The sequence below is a fragment of the Haliaeetus albicilla genome, chromosome Z (genome assembly GCF_947461875.1).
Source record: "Haliaeetus albicilla chromosome Z, bHalAlb1.1, whole genome shotgun sequence".
NCBI lineage: Eukaryota > Metazoa > Chordata > Aves > Accipitriformes > Accipitridae > Haliaeetus > Haliaeetus albicilla.
The window spans coordinates 28,189,618-28,209,556 of NC_091516.1; the positions used below are offsets into that span (position 1 = coordinate 28,189,618).

Below are 19,939 nucleotides of genomic sequence, written 5' to 3' on the forward strand. Positions count from 1 at the left end.
GCTGGAACCCATACAAGATTCTTATATCATCAGTGGATCAATGTTTGTGGATAATAGCTGCTTTGGGACCAGTGGGGTTAATAAACTCCTGTATATTAGGTTTCAATTGGTCTTAACTCCTATTACTTGGGATTCAGATGTCAGAGCCTTCCACGTGATAACACTTCATTATTTCATTCACTGTATTACTCATGTCCCTCTCTACCTATTTAAGTCACCTTATGTTTTCAGAAGAAAATCTATACAGGTCTTGTCAATACTTCCAAGAACCCCCTCTACAGTAGAAGAGATGGAGGAAGTGAACTACATCACGTTTAGTCCACATTTCTTTCCTGAATCAGAGTGATGGAAGAGCTCGGATTACAGGAATGTTTGAATCCAAACCATCCAAAACCATTTCTCTCTTTGTGGCTGTTCTTAACCAGTTTCAAGTCTACATAGAAACACATTTATGTTTATCATCACAGTCTGTTGATGTGCACAGCTCAGTGATTTGAAGGACATCATCTGAATTCTATTCCCTTGCTTATATGCTTTGTGAGTTACAATTTATATTTACTCAAGTTTCTTCAACTTTAAAATCAGGACTGGTATTTCACTGCGTGAATAGAGTCATAAATGGCTTAACGGAGCAACAGCATGAAACCTGTTGTATGAGGGAAAAGGATTGTTTTCAATGTTATTACTGCCAAAACTTATTTTTGGTCGTTTATTCCATGGGAAAATATGCATATTCCATTCCAAAATGTTGACAGTGCTGTAAGGCTTAAAAAGTACGTGCACATTATAAAACATAAAGTTTTTTACATGGGACAGAGCTGTGAGATTTCCATAGCCTTTTCTCTTCAGTCATTAAGGGGTTGACACAGCTGCCTCAGTCTGGAACAAAAGCTACCAATTACAGCAGAAGCCAAACATTTACAGTAATTTCTGTCAAATTATTTTCTGTGAACCTAGATGGCTCCTCAGTTGCAGAATTCCTGCCTTCCTTATAAGCACTGATTTTTTTTTGTTTGTTCCCTGATTCTTACCAGACAATGAGTCTATGGCAAATTATTGAATCAAAGAAAAATGTGAAGTGTTGTGGTGCTGCCACATTACAAAAGGAGATATAAAATTTAAAAACTTTACAACCAACATTCAAACTTCTCCCTTCATATCTGCTCCCTCTTATTTCCTCATTTGGAATTCTCTTTCTTACTCCTCAGAATAGCAGACCACCTAATTTAGGTTTTCCCTAAACATAATTCTGTGTAATTTTTCTATTTCTGAATTTCCTCTTATTTGGCTATCCCCTTTCTTCTGCAGTATTATCCATTGACTCACCTGCTCACTTTGATCTTTGTTATGCCTGTACATCAAGCAGCTTTTCCGCTGAGTTAAACGGGATTATTCATTGCAAGAAAAAAGGAAATGCTTTCCTTCTTATCAGAACCATTTTGAGGCTTTGCATAACTGACCTCCTTTAATGTTTTATTTTATCAAACTCTCATTTTTCTTTTCAGGGTAATTTTCCTCTGAAATATTCAGGTAGGCCTAGCTAAATTATAAATGTCAACATGTACTCTGGAAGGAATTGCCTATTTTCCTGGACCAACATGTGCTCTCAAATAGGAGAGCTTCAGGTTGTATTCGCAATTGCATCTGCTTTCTTGTAGAAAAGGGAGATGGTTTTTTTGACTTATGTAACTGAGATGCATACAAACAATTAGTGTGTCTGTCAGAGGTGAGATTTAAAGACATTAAAATATTTTCTGGAGATAGCAGGAAAAAAAATAATTTTGAACAAATTTTAAATCATTGTATATTTTCTCCTGACGTCATAGCAAAATGATGGTCAGAAACAAGTCCATATCTAAAAGCATGAATAATTTGCAGCATTCAGAATACAGCATGTAAAGGGAGCACTCCTGGCTGCTTTCTCTGCTCTCATCACTGGTACCTTGTTTTTTTCCTCTGTCTTCAGCTATCCATGGTCTAGTCAGCAGGCACTGTCAATCTGAGGTGCAGAGAATTATTTTTCTTCTTCATCTCTCGTCTCCTTCATGACAGAGGGTAAAACGCCTTTCTGTGCAGGTGTGCACTGCATTCTCCCTGCTGATTTGGTGGTGTTTCCTCTCTCTCCAAACAAATACAAGCTAAAAATCTGAATATATTTCAGCTCACTCTTCATAGACTGAAGTGGTTGATGTTACTGTAAAAAAAGAAATGTTCACATGTAATAGAATAATTTAGAAATATTAAGTACAGCCTGGTGTTGCATAGCTCTTCAAATTCAATCCTGGGCCCTCATACTGGCCTTAAACAGAAGAAGCTCTTCCATCTCTGTGGAGTTTTCAGAATAAGTCCTAGAAAAAAAGTTGTGTGGTGGGAGGGAAGGACTCACTTTTTGGTTAGAAAAAGCATTAAAAGAGGAACTGAATATGCTGGTAGTTGGGAAGAATTGTTATGTCCCCTGACTAATTTCAGTGTTTTAAAGTATTTCAGAACAGGTTTTTTACATTAATACCCATCCTATGACCTGGCAAATTTCCAGTTAATGATGACTGTGGCTGCTGGCCCTACCTATTGCTCTTGCTTCTCATTCTAGCGGTAGAAACAACTTCATCTGTGTAGGGTACAAGGCTGTTCACAGCTACAGTAGTAGCTCATACTGGTGAAGATTTATCATTTATATATCCAGCTATGCCTGAATATGGTAAACTGTGACACAGCTGTGCTGGCTTAGAGAGGACTTTATCAAGCAAAACAAACAAACTTTTATGTCAAGGAACTTCTTGCAGGTCTACGTGACTTCCTCATCAGGGGACTAGAACTGCTTCTGTCTGTCTTCTGCACAAGTCCTGCCCTCTCCACACACAATAGTTCTGCTTCACCCAGATTACTAAGGGGCAGAAATAGGAACAGTTATTGAGGAACTGGGCAAGGGAACATGTTGTAAGAATACCGAAATTTTATGATTAGAACCCATTACAACTCATAACAACCTGTCCTTGTCCTCCTAAGTATCTCAGTGCTCCTGCCACTTCAGGGGTTGTCTTACCTATGACTTCATTCGCTTTCTGTTTGACCACATCCTTTCTCCTCAGCATCTATTTGACATATCCTCTTCTTAGCTGGTCCTCTGATTTGGCAACTGCCATTAGGGAGACCGCATGTACGCACCTGCATATGGACAGCTGTGATTTGTATTTCTAAGGTAACCCAGCATTTACATGCATAGAGAACTTGGGAAATCCTAAGTGGCCGTGTAACATCTGTGTCTCTCAGTGTATGAATAATTTCTGAAAGTCTGTTTGGTATTCACTGCTCTCACGTAAGAGAGTATAACCTGACTTTGCCTATAGAAGTGCAATGCAGTATCAGTGTGAAGGCAGAAAAACAACAGAATGCATCATATTTGGTTAAACAGACCCTGCTGAGCCAGAAACTATGTAGAGGAAAGAGAAAGGGAAACAAAAGTAATCTGTCAAACAAGAATGGATCTGGCGCTAAACAGAAAGCAGAGCTGTTTTAAAATGAGTGCTTTTGGTAGGGTCTAAGGTCAGATAATCTCTTTCCTCTGCTCCCCACCGCCTTGCTTTCTAGCCTGCTGCTTTTTCTTTTCTCTATCTCTTTGGGTTTTTATTTGCTTTCTACTTGCCCTGCCTGAAAACTAGGTTTCTACCCTGCTGGACCGTAATTATTGCTGGCAAGTGTAACAGTGTGCTACAATCATTGTGCTTGCAGAGAAGGTCTGTTTTGGCTCAGTGATTTCCTAGCACATTTTCCTAGGAAGCATTAGGGCACAGCTAGTTTTTTTTCCTGGAAGTTAATCCTGTTCACATTAGGATATTTCAGTAAAATCTGCCATGGTGTAGAGGGAAGACCTTTCCAGTCTGGGGGGGCCAGGGCGGGAGTGTCTTTTCCTGCTTTTAAGGGCAAACCTCCTGCATTTCACTCAGGCACGTTTTGTGGAGACAAATGAGAGGTAGTTTTGTGACACAAGGGTTTGACTGGTGGGTCCCAATCACCTCCTCCTGACAGGAGCCCAACAGAGCTGGTCATCCTTGCCCAGCTGCCCCCAGAATTGGAAGTAGTTGCTATCTACTGTATTCTGCAAGTAGATCACTATGGGCATATCGAAAGAAATCCAGACATTAGAGTTACATTTAGCCAGAAACTGGATGCCTGTTAACACCAGTTTTGCAGTTTGTGCAGTTGGTGCAACCTTTATTGGTGACTCAGAGGCATTTTGGCTTGTCTGTTTTCAGGTGTGTTTTCATCTGAAGATTTAGCTTGCACTCCAGTGCAGTGCAATGCAATTGTTTTTGTAAAGAAGAAAAGAAAAATATATTTAAAAAAAGCTTGCTGTTGGAAGTCACAGTTTTTCACTGAGATGCCTCAGGCAATTACGTGAAAAAGTCATTTCAAGCCAATAAATAGTGTGAACACTGAGGAAAGAAAGGAGGAAATTGAAAAAAGACCAACCTAAAAATACCCAAGGTGGTGGCAGAGGAACAGAAAAAACTGTTCTTTTAAAATAATTGAGTTTAACATCAACAATTGAAACTGCCAGCTATAAAGAAGTAATAATGTGGCCCAAATCCCTGGGAGAAAAAAAAGAGTACTTGATTTTTGGATTTTTTTCTTCTTCCAACATAAATCGGTTTTTGTCTCAAAAGAAATAGCTGAGTAGGGCAAATGGTAGTTTTTCTCTCTAACAGAGTTTCATTATGCTCAGAAAAATAGTAAACCATTCTATAGATACAGTTTGAATCAGATCAGCCTAAAGAAAATTTCTCAGTTTAAACTAATCTTCCCTTTTTCACAGCAATGCAAAAGAATGGCTAGTGGTAGTCTGGCTAACACTGCAACTCTTACCCCTTGTTTTCTTTTGACAGGGTAAGCAAGTCTTAAGCATGTATTACTTTTTAATCCCAACTTCTTGGGGTTTATTTTTTTATAATTACATATCCTGGATGTCATCTGCACACCTTACTAGGTTGGTTTTTTTCCTTTTATTTTTTCACTGAAGTTGTACAGATGCTAGGACTCAACAATATGGTTAAACATGACTACAGTAGGTCTTTTAAAAGGTGAATGGCTCTTAGGCACTGTCTCTTCATTTAAAGAAGAAAGACTCTTCTTTTCTTAGTAATGAGTTATTAACTGTGTTTCTAAGTCTTTAATTTACTGTTATTTTTGTATCTCAGTGGCAGATATTCATCCAGCAAGAGGTAGCTGGGAATAGAGTTTACTAACCCAGATATTTTCCTTTAGCACAGCAGTTCTATATACATCAATGCACTAGCATCTGTAGCCTATTTTAAAAGGGCTCTAGTCAATGTCCTATTTTAACAGCACTGATGCATTGTTTCTCAGTTCTCTACAGTGATTTACCCACCAGAGTACCTGTAAATGGCAACTAGCAAGATGTCAGATACGTTAATGATTCTTGAAACTATATAAGTATATTGCAAACATAAAATTCTCACCTGTTAATTGGGGAAAACAAATCACCAGAAGAACAGGTCTCCAGCAGGACAGACAGATAGGGTTTTTGAGACCTAGAGATATTGAACATTTTGAAGTGTAAAGTCTGCATAAATACTTTAGAATGTGTCCCTATTTCCTCATGCCTCTGAGTAAAAAAATTAAAGGATGCTGGAAAAAGTACAAAGACTGTATAAGTAAAGAAGTAAATCCATGGTTTAGGAACAATTGCTGTCTCCTCATAACTGTACTTATAAAATGCAGAAACAAAATTCATGCTTTCTTTCTGGAAAGATCAAGGGAGTCTTTAGCACAAGGCACTAGGATCTCATCCAACACCAAATTGTATGTTTTTCTGCCTCTCTCAGTGTTTTACAAAGCTTGTTTATTTTCTCTTTTTATCCACGTTTAAATGTGACAGAAAAACTCAAAGGGGCAGCATTTGGGGATGCATTTCCAGCAGAAGTTGTGAAAAAAGGCAGGGTGAATGTGCAGCCCTCTTCATTAAAAAATCATTTAAGCATGTCAGCAGCCTAACATAAAGCTGTATTGGATAAGCAATACAGGTCTGCTCAAGGTGCTCAGGTTCCTCACAGACTGCTAGTCTGGGACTCAAAACATAGCAGCAGTATTCCTCCAGCCCCGCTGCCTTGTCCCTGGATCATAAATGGTTACTGAAGGAGCACAAAAGCTGCAGCTATGTGGTTTGATAATGATCTGTCTTTGCCAGGTAAAGTAGAAGTGATGATGATACAAATGGTTCAGCAGCCAACATGCTGCAGCTTTAAGCCTCATCTTCCAAAATTCATTCTGCAGAGCCATGTGTGCTGAAATATTTTTCTTTAGCCATTTAAAATAAAATGTCATTATACTCAAATACCTCTGACACCCAATCGTGAAAGCAACCAACACATCTGGCAAAGATACAAGGTGAACAAGTTATACCTGAAGAATCCTACAGATCAGGACTAAGATTTTAGCAACAGAGATAAAGATTTTATCAACAGTGTGACAAAGTTGGCTTCTCATCTAATTACACTACAGTCCTAGTATAAAACCTCCTCTTTGTGAATGAACAAAAACATTGGTCAAGGTTTAGGGCAATAGTGGAAAGAAGAAACAATCTTCCCAAAACCATGGGAAACCATGACAGGGCAAAGACCTGCCTGTGAGGTCCAGATTGATAAAAGCTGTTTCACCAGGTTGGGAGGCAACAGTTCAAAGGATCACTAGCTGTGAAAAATTTCTCTAAAAAACCTGCATGAGTAAGAGTAGTAAGGTGCTGCAAGTTATCCAAAATCATCTTCAGGACCTGTGACGGGAGAGTGTCACAGGAGAAGACTCAGAGATCACTCAGACAGATCTGATCTAGTAGTTAGTTTATTGAGTTCTAAGAAGTAAATTTATGTATGTAAAATATTTAGTAAGGACAGATGGATTGGCGGTCAATACTCTACTATTTACTACACTTAAAGTTAGTAAGGGATACAAAGATTATCGCATAAGCTTACTACACATATCTTAAACGTTACATGCATGCCAGAAATGTCACTTACCAACCCATCAATGCCTGGTGTCAGGTAAGGGATGCCTCAGTCTCAAGGGGTAATCTTGAGAGGCGTCCCTACTCAAGGGGAGATCATTGCCACGCAGCCAGCTGCTGTGGAGGGAGAGCTCAACGGAACCTGATGGCTGCAGATATTTATAGTGTAAAGTCGTATTTTCTGCTGTGTTAATGCAGTTTTGACCACTTATCAGCCCACTCTCCAGCCAAACTGGGTTTTGGTGGTTTGGTGTCAAGTTCTCAGTGATAGCCTCACACAATAGGATTAACTTCAGTTAGGCCTACTTGCTGAGCATCTGCCTGGACCAAAGTTCAGTTAGCTCAAACAGGAGGAGTGCATCTGTCACAGAGAGAAAGCAGCTATGGATAGTTACAGTTAACCTAAACCATAAGGAGAGGCTGAACATATCTGTTTACCATCCTAAAAGATGCGCATTCAGAACAGGCACAAGTCCACAGTATCAGCTGAGTCTTTGAGCTACTAAACTTGCAGCAGTTTGAAATGAAGTATTATGATATTTTGCCTTGGTTCGGTCTAAAATTCTAGTTCAGTCTCAGGCATGACCCTCAAAATGATAATAATTGTGGTATGAGTCTGAGCACTCTTTCCATTTCCATCTTCTTTCCCAAATATTTATCTTTTTTTTCTTTAGTTTACTACCTGAATTACACTAGACCTCTTAAAAATAATAATAAAGTAACAGTTACTGTGGAAATACAGCTTTTTTTATTCTAGTGTAACTAAATTACGTAGTTGTATTTTATTTTGAATACAGCAGCAATTTGTTCTGCTGAAGTGGGTTTATTTTTCTGAGGCATGCAGGGAAGAGGGATGAAAGAGAGGTTGGAAATTTAGGGTTACCTGTGGCCCAACACATGCAAAGTGGTTCCCTTAGTTTTCCTGTGGTGACAAGCTGTTCAGTGCTTGCAATTTATATGATGCCTTTTAATTAAGCTGGGAATTCACTGAGCATGTGTTTAGTTTGAGATGTACTTTGTTCTTCTGCTGAACTGTTGTTCAGTATTTTCAGTCCCCAATGCGCAGACTGCTTCACTTTTGGCATTAAAGAAGAAGGACATTTTGCTGGGTGGTGGTGTCACCAAGCCCAGTGACGCAAAGAAGACGTCTGCTTACCAGGCTGTCACACTTCCCTTCAGTGCTATGCAGATGCCTGTTGCTGCAGAAATTGCGTAGGAAATTGCAAAGTGTTGTGAGGATGTTATGATCAGACTGTTATGTGGCAATACTGTATTCACCCACTTATTGTCAGCACCTGCAGAGCTACCCATGAGAAGGGAGATGTCCCTCTTTCCCACTGGTTAAGGGAGGAAGGCTTTCTCTTCCTTCTGGCTTCTCATCTGCCTGCTTGTCTGCTAACCTCTGTGGCACAGTTTGTCATCTGTGGCATGGGAAGCACATCATGAGCATGTACAGTAGAGGGGCTGATCTCATCAGCTCACATTTTTATTGTGTTTTGAGATGAGATGTACATAGAAATATGTATTTCTACCCACATTACCTGTGCACTACAGGTCAGAGGAGCAGATTGCCTGCACTGCAGGGAAAGCTTCCTTGCCAGTCATTGAAGAGATAAGAAAAACACTAGGAAAAACATCTTTACTGACAGGGTGTTCAAACCCTGGAGCAGGCTTCCTAGAGAGGTCATTGATGCCCCATGCTTGTCAGTGTTTAAGAGGCATTTGACAATGCTCTTAATAATATGCTTTAACTTTTGGTCAGCCCTGAAGTGGTCAGGCAGTTGGAATAGGTGATCGTTGTAGGTCCCTTACAACTGGAAGTATTCTATTCTATTCTAAAACTTGTGGTATGGGGATAGACATCAATTGGTTTGCCAGAAACATCTGTAGATGCCAGGGGGAGAGAAAATAGATAGTTAAAATACCTTTTGCAGCATTTATGCTTTGTCTGAGGAACACTTTGAAGGGTCAAACTAAGTCTAATTTGAAACCAGTCTACTTTAACTGGGGAGGACACCTAACATAAATACTTTCTCACATTAGTTGTTTTAAGCATTATCTGAATCAATTGACTAATTGAGCTAAGCCAGTTTCCTATTACTTCATCCAGTCTGCCTTTTCAGTCTCTAGCATGCTGTACTACTGTTAGTGATACCAAAGTCTCTTACCTCCCTTTAAACCCCGTAGAGCTCTAGGGTCAAGTGAAAGTAAAATAGGTGCTGCAGGAGGGCCACACTGGATTTCTTGGGATACATTCTGCAGGGCTATTTCAGCTGGCAAACTGAAGCTTGTCATCAAAGTGTTGTCTTAGTCTTGACTACTTTATATATCTTCCTTCCCCATCACAGTACACTGTTCTTTGTGCCCTGATGTTTGCTGATCTCTATCCCAGATGGTGTAGCAGTTCAGTGGTGCTGTATGAGTACGAATCTAGGAATGTGGGGACAACATATGTTGCTGAATATGAGTGTAAAATATGTTTACACGATTCCTAATTAAAGATACCACTTAATTAAAAAAAAAAAAATAAGGTAGGCTGTACTGGCACAAGGAAAAAGAAAAACAGATAACAGGTATTCATATCAAAATGATGACATAGGTTTCATTAGTAAAGGAAAGGCACTAATAAAAAGCTGCAGTCTCAGTTGCTTCACAAGAAGCAGAGGCCGAGGAGCAGCTATTTCCATGGCAACAAAAGGAGCGAGGGGATTTACACTTCTATATGTTTCAGTGCAGTCTTAACTAAGAGTGAAACTGGCTTGAAAGAACAGCCCCACTATATTAATTCTTATTCTTTATGAATTCTGTATCTCACCTCACTGCCTCAAAGCTTCTATCTTATATAGACAGGTCACTGACAACACATAGCTAAAGATGTTTCTGGACCTGTTAGAAGCCTAATTCTTAGATTATTTATCTAACTTTCTGCTATATAAAATCATGAGTTTGAATAGGTTGCTAATTTCGGTTGAAAATATTTATTCAGTGCCATATGCCATAAATTAGGTTCACAGCGTATAACACACCTAATTCATCCTAGTAATGTGTTGGGAACACTAAATCTAATGTTACTCTAATACAAGAACGTTCCTTCATCTCTAATCTCACCCTGTAAGTATCACTGAAGACTTTTCTTCCATATGCTTATTAAAACAATTTCTATCTTTAGCAAATTTTATCTCACAAAAAATACTGTGTGTTAATCCTATCTAATAAGCTTAAAATAAAATGTATAAAGTAAGATCATCTTGCAGCCATCAGGATGTTTTGAGATCCAAATTATGCTGCCCTGATGTAGTTTCTCTTTAGAAAATTTATCCTGCTTTAAATAATGGTATTGTCTTTTAACATTTCAGATCACAGTATTTCGCATGGGATCAGAAGGACACCAAGATATTGATTTAGCTATCCTGACAGCATTACTAAAAGGTAATGGAGTTTCACTCCACAGTGAGTCTGTATCAATCCAAATGGATTAACTCTGTGTCTCTGCTGTGCTGAAACCTGCATTTATTGACAATATCTACCATATCAAGATGGTAAATTTATCCCGTGAAATTGAAGTATACTTTTTGCTCTAACTGCTTTATACAAATCCAGCTCTTTCTTTAATGTTTAAATAGCTACTGGTTTTCCTTTCTGAATTTTTATTCTCTACCCACAATCGCTAATGCATCACAAGAAACATCAGTGGTGAGCCCCCCCACTGGTTACTTGAGAAGATTAGTACTAACAAGAAGACAACCAAATATCTTCTCAGACTTAGATTGCCTTTGCAGCTAGTAGAACATCCAGAAGGAGGTTATCTCCCTTTAGATAAAACTGGCACTATTGTCAAAGTAAAATGTTACCTGTAGTCATTCTAGGAAAGTCTGGTAACTGCGTGGGATTCCTTCCAGCCTCTACTGACAGAGCTAAGAACTCAGCTATTGGGGTGGTAGGGGTTTTAATCTTAAATTTCACAGGTCACTAAATCTTTCTAAGCCATTACATGTTACACTTACACTCTTAAAAGATTGTCTTACAATAAATCTGCTGTTGCTACTGTTCATTATAAACCCTGATCTTGCAGACACACCATTTATCTTGGCTCCCTTCAAAATATGATATTATTAGGTAATTTAATATCTGCTTGCAAATACAGAAACAGGTGAGACTTTAAAGGCTCTGAAGCACTTGTACTTACCCAGTGAAGGATTACTCACCTAAGCAAGGGCTGGGAGGTTCTAGCACTCCATTTATATGGTATTTCCTCAAATGGAATTTTCACAAATTGCATATATCAATCACCATGGTCATCTTGTTGCTGTCTGGATTGTTTTGTGCTATTTAGCACAGGCCATACTGATTTTAAAAACAGAGAATAAGACATACAAAACTATTTTAAACAGCAATCAGAGAAACATTAGGGAATGGACTTCCAAAGGTGACTGGGGAAATTTATGCTTCATGAGGCTCTTCAGCAGTTGTCATCATGCTATTGTCACCCCTACATCTGAATAAGAGGGTACCTAATGCCATGTGGCGTGAATTTGAGTCATAACAAAAAAATTAATAGATTTACTGAGTATTCAAAAGGTAATGGGAATTATTCTTGCTTCTTCCAGGGCTCAGTTTTCTTCTCAGTTTCTTCCTGTGCAGGCTCAAAAAGCTGGATGAAGAAGAAAGAGAGAGGCCTGAGAAACTTTCACCTAACCAAAAGTGCAAAATAGTATTTTACCTTTTACACAACTATTAATCCCATTTCAAAAATGTTACTTCAAACATTTAAAACAAAAGTCTGAACAGGAGCAGTAAACAAGCACTAGCCAGTTCAAAAGTATGATCGCAAGCTGATAGCTACCAGCCAAGGAATAAGCTGGAATTATTTTGCTCCAGTAGCTTTTTTTTCTTTAGGCTTCTGTAGTATTGCTTTCTCCACTTCTTTTGCTCAGTTCGGTCAAGATACCAGTCATTTGTCCTGCAGGTAACATGACTATTTTGCTGCTACCCTGAGGTAACAACTTTAGCCATCCGCATAATTATGTCAAGGCATTTTGGACATCTTCACAGAGAAGCAATATAAATCAAGGTGAAGAAAGGAAAAGAAAATTAATTCAAAGCAAGGAACAAGAATTGCATCCATCACCAAATTCCTCTTTTCTATCCTTAGGATATATTTTAATTGCAGATTTCATTTTTATCTTAAATATAACTGGATCCTTCATTATCTTCAGTGTAAAGTGTATTCTCTTCACATTTGTTCTTAAGACAATCACTGAAACTACTGCTCTTGGTTTCTGTTAGTAAGATACATATTGCCTTAAAGTTGTGATTCCACTTTTTCTAGGTATATTTTTGCAAGGTCTGAATCCTAACATAGATAGCTGGAGTCTTTTACCACCTTGAAAGCTGCCTCTTGGAAGCTGAAGAAAATAAATCATAGGCCTTAGAGGGATTGTTTTCTGTTTGAAAAGTTCTTTTGCAGTATTTACATGAGCAACTGTACAATGTTTGCAGTCTGGGTATATAAGTAATCTTCTCTGATCTGGAATATCCATTTTGCAAGTGCCTAATTGGTCCTGTCATCTCCTTCGTAAAATAAAATTACCTTCCCTCTTCATAACAGTAGTGCAAGACATTGTAGTGAACTTCTCTTAGCTCAGAAGATGCCTGGATCTATGTAAGAGATTCTGACATGTCGTTTCATGCTTGCCTGACAATCTTGATTTGGTAATCTGCTGATGGCAGCAGCACTTGTGTCTTGTTGAAGAGCCAGAGGAACTAAAACTTAACACCTCATTCTCCCTGCTCTCAGCAGTTTCTGATTATGAAGGTGCACAATGAAGATTAGATTTATCAGATGCCTCTTGTTCATCTGAGCTCTTTGATCACAGGTAATGAAAGTCCACATAACTTTTTAATCAATGTGTGCAAAGCTGAGATCTCTTGTCTCAGGCAAGTCAGTTGTCCTTATTCATACCATGTCTTTGTACAAAAGTTCTGGCCCACCCTGAAAGAAATACTGCCTTTCTGTAAATATACCCCATCAGACTGATGGATACTTGGGTTTTTCATCAAATCAAGAAACCCAAGGTAGCAATGCTGAAGCACTCGCCTATTGATTTACTAGTAAGCAGATCTGAAGACTGTCTGAATTATCTTGAAATTCCTAAGTTTAGATTCAGGAATTAATCTCTTTCACCCCTTCAGCACTGTATGAAAAGGGAGCAGAGAAAAGTATGAAACTGGTGAGTGATTATTGGTTACTTTCTCTCACTCTTACTGACAAGGATTTTGTAGTTCTTGCTCTCCAGTATTCAAGACACATACCAGCTAATTACCAATCCCACCCTGGTGTGAGTGATTTGTTCAGGGAGTAGGAGGAGGGCAAGAACTGAGAAACGCATATCATTTGCTGCTTGCTGTGTAAAATCTGCAATGTACTAGTCTCTTTTTAAACATCCATCAGGCACACTGCCAATGCATGAACTCTCCTGGACGGGATATTCCACAAGCCCTAAACCCTGCACTGAATATCAGAGATTATTTTCTTGTTTGTTTCCATGAGTCACTTGTTTAATCTTGTCAGCAGAGGTATCTTTCTTGGAAGTGGTCTCCAATAAACTAGGGAATGGCATCCAAACTGGTTATCAATTTACATTGCAAGGATGTCACAACAGCATATGGCTTGTGAATTCCTTTTTTTTTTTTTAATTTCAAGAGACATGCAAATGTGAGAAGTTTCCAATTGCATGAATTTGTAGGAAGTAAATTTATTGATACAGTTTAACTGTTTCTGCTCTCTTGAACAGTTGGAACTCAAACAGTAATGGATTTTCTCCTTTTGCAGCTGCTAATTGAGCAGAAGGCATATGACAGGGAAGTTAAAGACAGCATATGGAGATTTTCTAAAATATAATTGTTTTGAAGTGGCGTCAAAGATCCTAGTTCACAGAACTGTTGCAATGTCTGGAGCATACTAGCAACACCAGCCATGTTTCAGCTGGTGCTCCAGAAGCCTTCGCAGTGCAATTGTTAGCATTGGGAAAGAGGTGCTGTGCGATATATGCATGTTGTAATATTACTGCCTTGTAACCCTCTGACATAAGCCTTATTAGGCTAATGCAGATCTGATGTCTCTGCATACTTTCCAGCCTGTGAATAAGTCATGATTCATGCTCACTGAACAGACATCATGTAGTGTCAGATGGTCCTGGAAGCCAGTATGATGGTCTGCCAACCATGAAATCACTGACACAGAAGGATTTCAGAGTTAGGCCATATATCTGGTTACTGTCCTTATAGTTGTTGTTGCTATCAGCTTTGTTATTGTCAGTTGATTTGCTAAATGCCAGGAAGATGCTTGTAGCAAATGCAGTGGAAACACAGCCTTTTCACCAAAGAGCTGCTGAAACAGAAGACAACATAGGACCTGCTGAGATGCAGAGCAGAAAATTGTTTTGGATTGCTATTTTCCCTAGTCTAATTCTTTTCTTTAAATAATGATTCAGATAGGATGCTGACATGCTTAGAAGAGCTGTGGAAATGAGTCTCCAACAACAATTTCTGTCTAGATAGATCAGGTTTGTGTCATTTCAGCTTTCCAGATTCCTGAGCACTAAGTATCATAGACTATCCCAGAGAATCCTTTAGAGGTTTACATTGATCACAGTAAACTTTAGCCAGTATATAAAAGCCCATAGTCTATCTCTTCAGTAATCTGGGATCCTGCAAGGGCACAACACTCATTGTCTGATGTGTACCATGGCTCACCTAGGATACAGAGTCAAGTTTATGGTCCCAGGCTTTATCATCAAGGAGTATTGCATTTTTGGTCCAAGATATTGGATAGACCATCTGACTTTTACGAGAAGAATCTATGCAAGATATCCAAACAGTCCTGGATGGCTGCCTAAGAGCATAAAGTTAACATCTGCAGAAACTAACAGCTGTCCCAGATCTCCTTCTTGTTCATTCAATTTCACACCATCCTTGCATTGTCTTCTATACCCAGCAATACCTATACTGAAATAAAATACTGCCAAATCAATGCATTGCAACCCGAATGCAACTTTTCTTCTAGAAGTAGATGAAAGAAAGGAATAGTCCCACTGCAGACATTAGTCATATTGTCTTAAAACATTCTTTTGAGGAACATATCTCGTACTCAGACAGACACCAGGATACTAAGTAAATATCACATAGACATTAGTCATATTGCCTAAAACACTATCTAAAGCAGTAAATATGCTATGTTAATTAAAATAATACAACACAACTAAGCAGTGAATCTGTCCATGAGACAGGGTGAAAGAGAAATATAGGGAGAGAAGATGCTAATTTCTCACCACTGACAGTGTTAAGGGCCTAAGAAGTGGTTCCAGTGTGATCCCTGTATTGAGTTGATCAGAGCTGTAGGTTATTAATTCTACCTTATTTTTTGATTTCCCAAATATCCTTTGGCTTTGATTTGGGTACATTGCAGTGACGCTTACAAGTCAGATGAGTCCTCAGAAAGATCACTTTTTGGATTCTTCTTACTGACTCAAATCCATGCTCTGTGGCACCAAATACAATCAAGGAAATGGTTGAAAGGAGATGGTATCTTAAGAAAGCCCACCTCACATTTGTTTTAGGGAGTTTTTCTTATATTAGTGGAATTATTTTTGCTTCTTAAAACTGGACAGAATACCTCCTGAAATAGCCTGAATACTTTCTTTTTCATTTGAGTCAAAAGCCATCAGTCCATCCTGGAATGAAATTGATTAAACAGCATCTGCAGTCCATATGTTGCTCTGTACAAACTTTTACAGATTTTCTTTTCCTTCTCCTCTTGTGTAACACCAGCATAATCCACATTCACCTGACAACCACATAGGGAAGACAGGAAAGAGGAGAAGGGTGCAAGGGCTTTCCAGCAGCAAACCTCACTCTGGGAGCAGCCAACCCACCATGTGCATCAGAGTCCCAGCATGCAGACTTGTAGCGCCCAGTCTACACCCTAGCTGCTGCACTTGTTTGGACCTGAAGTATAAAAACCCCTTGAGAAACCATACATTTCCTTCAACTGCCACTTGTCTGCAGTGCTCTGCAAGACAGTGAAATGAACCATTATGGTAACAAGCACTGAGAAGAGTATCATCTCCAGGGCTGCACATGGACCCACAGGAAAACTTGTCCACTGCTGACAGCCTTAAACACCATGGCGGGAGGTGGGAAGGACGGAGGTTGGACCATGGCTTGCTTTCCCCTTTGCTCAGTATTTGGAGCATGCTCAATAAGCATGAGCAAAGAAGACAATTCTGATGAACTGCTGGGCTTGGGGGCTTTTCTGGAAATGCAGCCACCACCTCGTGCCCCATGCCAGTTGCTCTTTCACATGATCAGATGTGCCAGAAGGTCCTGTGTTCATCCAGCAGCCAGGTCATTCCAAAACATGAAAAGGCCCAGGAATGCTAGGTCACTTGACAGAAACTGGAGAAGACTCCTTGCTAGGGGTCAGAAGGTGTTCATCTGGAGCCTCTATGATTTGGCTTGAGTTTTGGCTGAAGTGGGGGGCAGTCTAAGTAACCCACTTCCTTCCCCAAGTCCATCTGATCCACTCTTGATGCAAAATGGTTTCTATCCCAGCTGCACCCCTGGCTACCCAGACTGTAGGCTGCAGTCAGTTTAGGAAAATCAGGCAGTGGAGCTCCCCCATCACATGTGCAAAATGGTGCCAGGCTGCAGGATTGCCATCACTGCCCCTGGGTTTGGGAGTTCAACCATGCACCTCCTCCTCCTCCACTCACCAGACGGCTTGCCCGAGCACCTGCCGAAGATCTCGCTTCTCCTGCAGGCACATGGATGGGAAGGAGGAGATCCAATGACATTTTGAGAGGATCTGTTGTTTGCTTCAGAAAGGGGGAGAACATTATTTGCTCTCCGTACTTAATTTACAATATCATACCCACCGCGGGTATTTTTTGTTCTGTTTTTATAAATAAAACTGTGGCATTTTTGCCCTTCCCAAAGGTAAATATTTTCTGTTCTTGAATGTTGCATGTTGGTCGTGTAAGAAAGTCAGAAAAGTTCAGATGTCATTGGCATCCCCCATGAGGTGCCTTGTGAGAGCTTTTGTCTGTGTTGTAGTATATAGCAATGAGAAGCAGTGTCTTACGCAAAGGGGTGTTCCTGGTACTTCTTAGTCATAGAAAGGTCTTTTACTGTTTTCATTATTTTTTCTTCTTTTCTTCATTTCTTTCTATCATGCTGCTCCTGCATCACCTACCTTTTTTTATCAGAGCTCATTTCTGCAATAAAATGAAAGTGATCTGCATGATCTACAGTCCACCATCTCCCAAATAATTGCTGTAGATATTGCCAAGTATTTGGCAAAGTTTCATGGCAGTGAACTGACTGCAAAGTTGGGAGTTATAAAATTAAACTGTAGACTAAGCTTCCCAAAGGTCTGCTGAACTAATCCTTCACAGAGAATTGCAGCAGCCAGTTTGTTATGCTTCATGTTTTCTGTGCCTCCAATTTCAGAGTCCACTTTCAACTGGAATAGTGCATGATTTTGAATAGTACTGAAATGGAGACAGAAATGCATTGAAGTAATGAAAATCTCTTGTTTGTCCTCGCTCCATGATATCAGTATAAGAATTAATAAAGACCAGAAAACAGTGGAGGTATGAGGCCTTTAAAAAATGAGCCTTTATACAATCACCTAGTTACTGCAAGCAGCTATGTAGTTGAAAGTTGAAGGGCTCTTTATTTATTTGGTTGATCAGTTCTTTTGGGCCAATTCTCCCTGTGACACTGAAGAACAAATACCGTTTTATTATTACAAATCAGCTAATAACCATTAACTCCTTAGTGAAATATTAAAAAGGCACAGCAGGGCAGGAATGTCCCTCTGCATCCATTAAAACTACAGGGAAAAACATAGCCCCTTTCCAAAAAACAAACAACTGCAGACCTATCTTACCATCTGCATAGTTTCTTATTCAATTTGAATATATTATACCTCAACACCAGCTTTATAGCATGCTTTGTTACATGAATATTGCATGTGTGAAGGGAAATTCGTCCCACCAAGACCCCTCAGTACAAATAGGTAGAGGAGAAATTCCTTTTCTTGCACAGGATCCCGACCTTATCAGGTGGGAATGCATAGAAGGTGTGCATAAAATGCATGACTATTGAAATCGGTGGGGTCTGTGTGAGTTGAGCCTGTTTGTAATTGCTAGATGTATGTGTGTGTATGTGTGCACTCATGTGCATACGTGTGTGTGTGTATTCCTGCAGCTGGATCAGTATCCCTCCTGGCTTCTGCTCCTGCTTCCTGTACAAGAGGAGGGAAACCAGTTCATCCCAATCTGCCAATACCGTGTGTACCTACTGTATTTTTCAAGGGGGATGTTAGGAAACAATTAATGTTTACAAGACAATCTGAGAATGATGGATTCAGATTTGAGAACCAGTATTTTATTACAGAGGCAATGGAAGGTTTGGTTTTATTTTAATATGAGATCAGTGGCAGAAATGACACGTGGACATCTGTGAGACTTTTGACAAAGAGGAATTACCGTGGTGGTCTGTTGACTGAGTCTAAAGTATGTCTTGTTTTTTTTTCCTCCCCCTCTCGTCCCTGCACCCCTGTCTGTATACACAGGAGCTAACGCATCTGCTCCCGACCAGCTGAGCCTAGCATTAGCCTGGAACAGAGTAGACATCGCCCGCAGTCAGATCTTTATTTACGGGCAACAGTGGCCGGTACAGTATATATACAGCATCTTCTACTGAAAACACTTTAAACCCTACACAACATTAAATCCGTTCTGTTGGCGGCGGTGGTTTTAACAGAGTTTAAAACACACTGAGTCATGCTCCCAGCCAAACAAAAGTTACCATTCACAGCTACTGCAGGCAGGCACGGTTACAGAGGTGTTAGTATGTTCGCTTGCTCAAGGAAATGGTGACATCTAGCGATGCTTTAACACTGAGAGACCACACCTTTAAAGAAACGGGAAGCAGCGCTTCTATGCTACCAAGCGATGATTCTGCAAGCTGAGAAAAGCAAGTATCTATTAACAGCCAAGTTACAATGTTAGGCTATAAATTAAAGGAAAGGCAAAACTTCTTTTTGCTCTTCAAGCAATATGCTTTTTTATACAATACTGAATTTGATGATGATCAGATGTCAAAAACATGCTACACAAATGTTGGAGGTAATCAAGTGGACCACGAGAGCCAATCAGCAATGTTACTACAGAAGTCCTGTGGCTCCAGATCTGAGCTGGTGTTAATTTCTTGCCCAGCGCTGCTCTGCATCAACCTGCCTGCTTCACATCTGCCCCATCCTATGCTCCAGCTGCCAGCTGTGGGGACAGGCTCCCTGGCCAACACCGTTCCCCTGAGGGGCACCGTGGGCAGAACTTCTCTGCAGGAATGGGAGGGCTGTAAATAGAGAAGTTATTGAATGCTGTGTGAGGCAGAGGAGCAGTAGTCAGCTCCCAGCTTGTGGTGCAGTTTTTACAGTGGTGGACGACACCCAGAAAAAAACAGAAGGTCTCTGTCCCTGTAGCTCCTTAAAGCCCACCATACCTTCATTTGGAAGGTTTAGTTGGATCACAATATTCATTACTGTGACACTTGATTTGTCACTGTCGTGATAATTTCATGTGCTATCATTACATGAGCATTTACAACTCCCCATGGAAAAATTATAACAAAAGGAAAAGCTTCTGTTTAAATATGCTTGCTTTAAATGTAGTTTCTGGAGCTTGCTGCCCCTTAAAGCTAGTTTCACAAATCCTTGCATTCTCAGTTATGAATTGAACAGGACTATACTTTATCTTGTCTTCAATACTGAGCATAAGTATGCATGAAAACATAGGAGGGTTTTTAATGATACAAAGCTGTCCTTATAGTTATTGCTCCATCACCACATTATAG

General features: G+C 39.7%; 1 protein-coding gene across 6 annotated transcripts in view; it reads left to right on the forward strand.

The window, feature by feature from the left end:
- Window positions 1-19,939, forward strand: part of TRPM3 (transient receptor potential cation channel subfamily M member 3) — a 463,193-nt gene that overhangs the window by 381,990 nt on the left and 61,264 nt on the right. For all 6 annotated transcript variants that reach the window (XM_069777358.1, XM_069777355.1, XM_069777356.1 and 3 more), the window contains exons 9-10: window positions 10,375-10,447; window positions 18,657-18,757. In XM_069777358.1, the coding sequence (XP_069633459.1) occupies window positions 10,375-10,447; window positions 18,657-18,757 (174 nt within the window). The remainder of the gene's footprint in view (window positions 1-10,374; window positions 10,448-18,656; window positions 18,758-19,939) is intronic.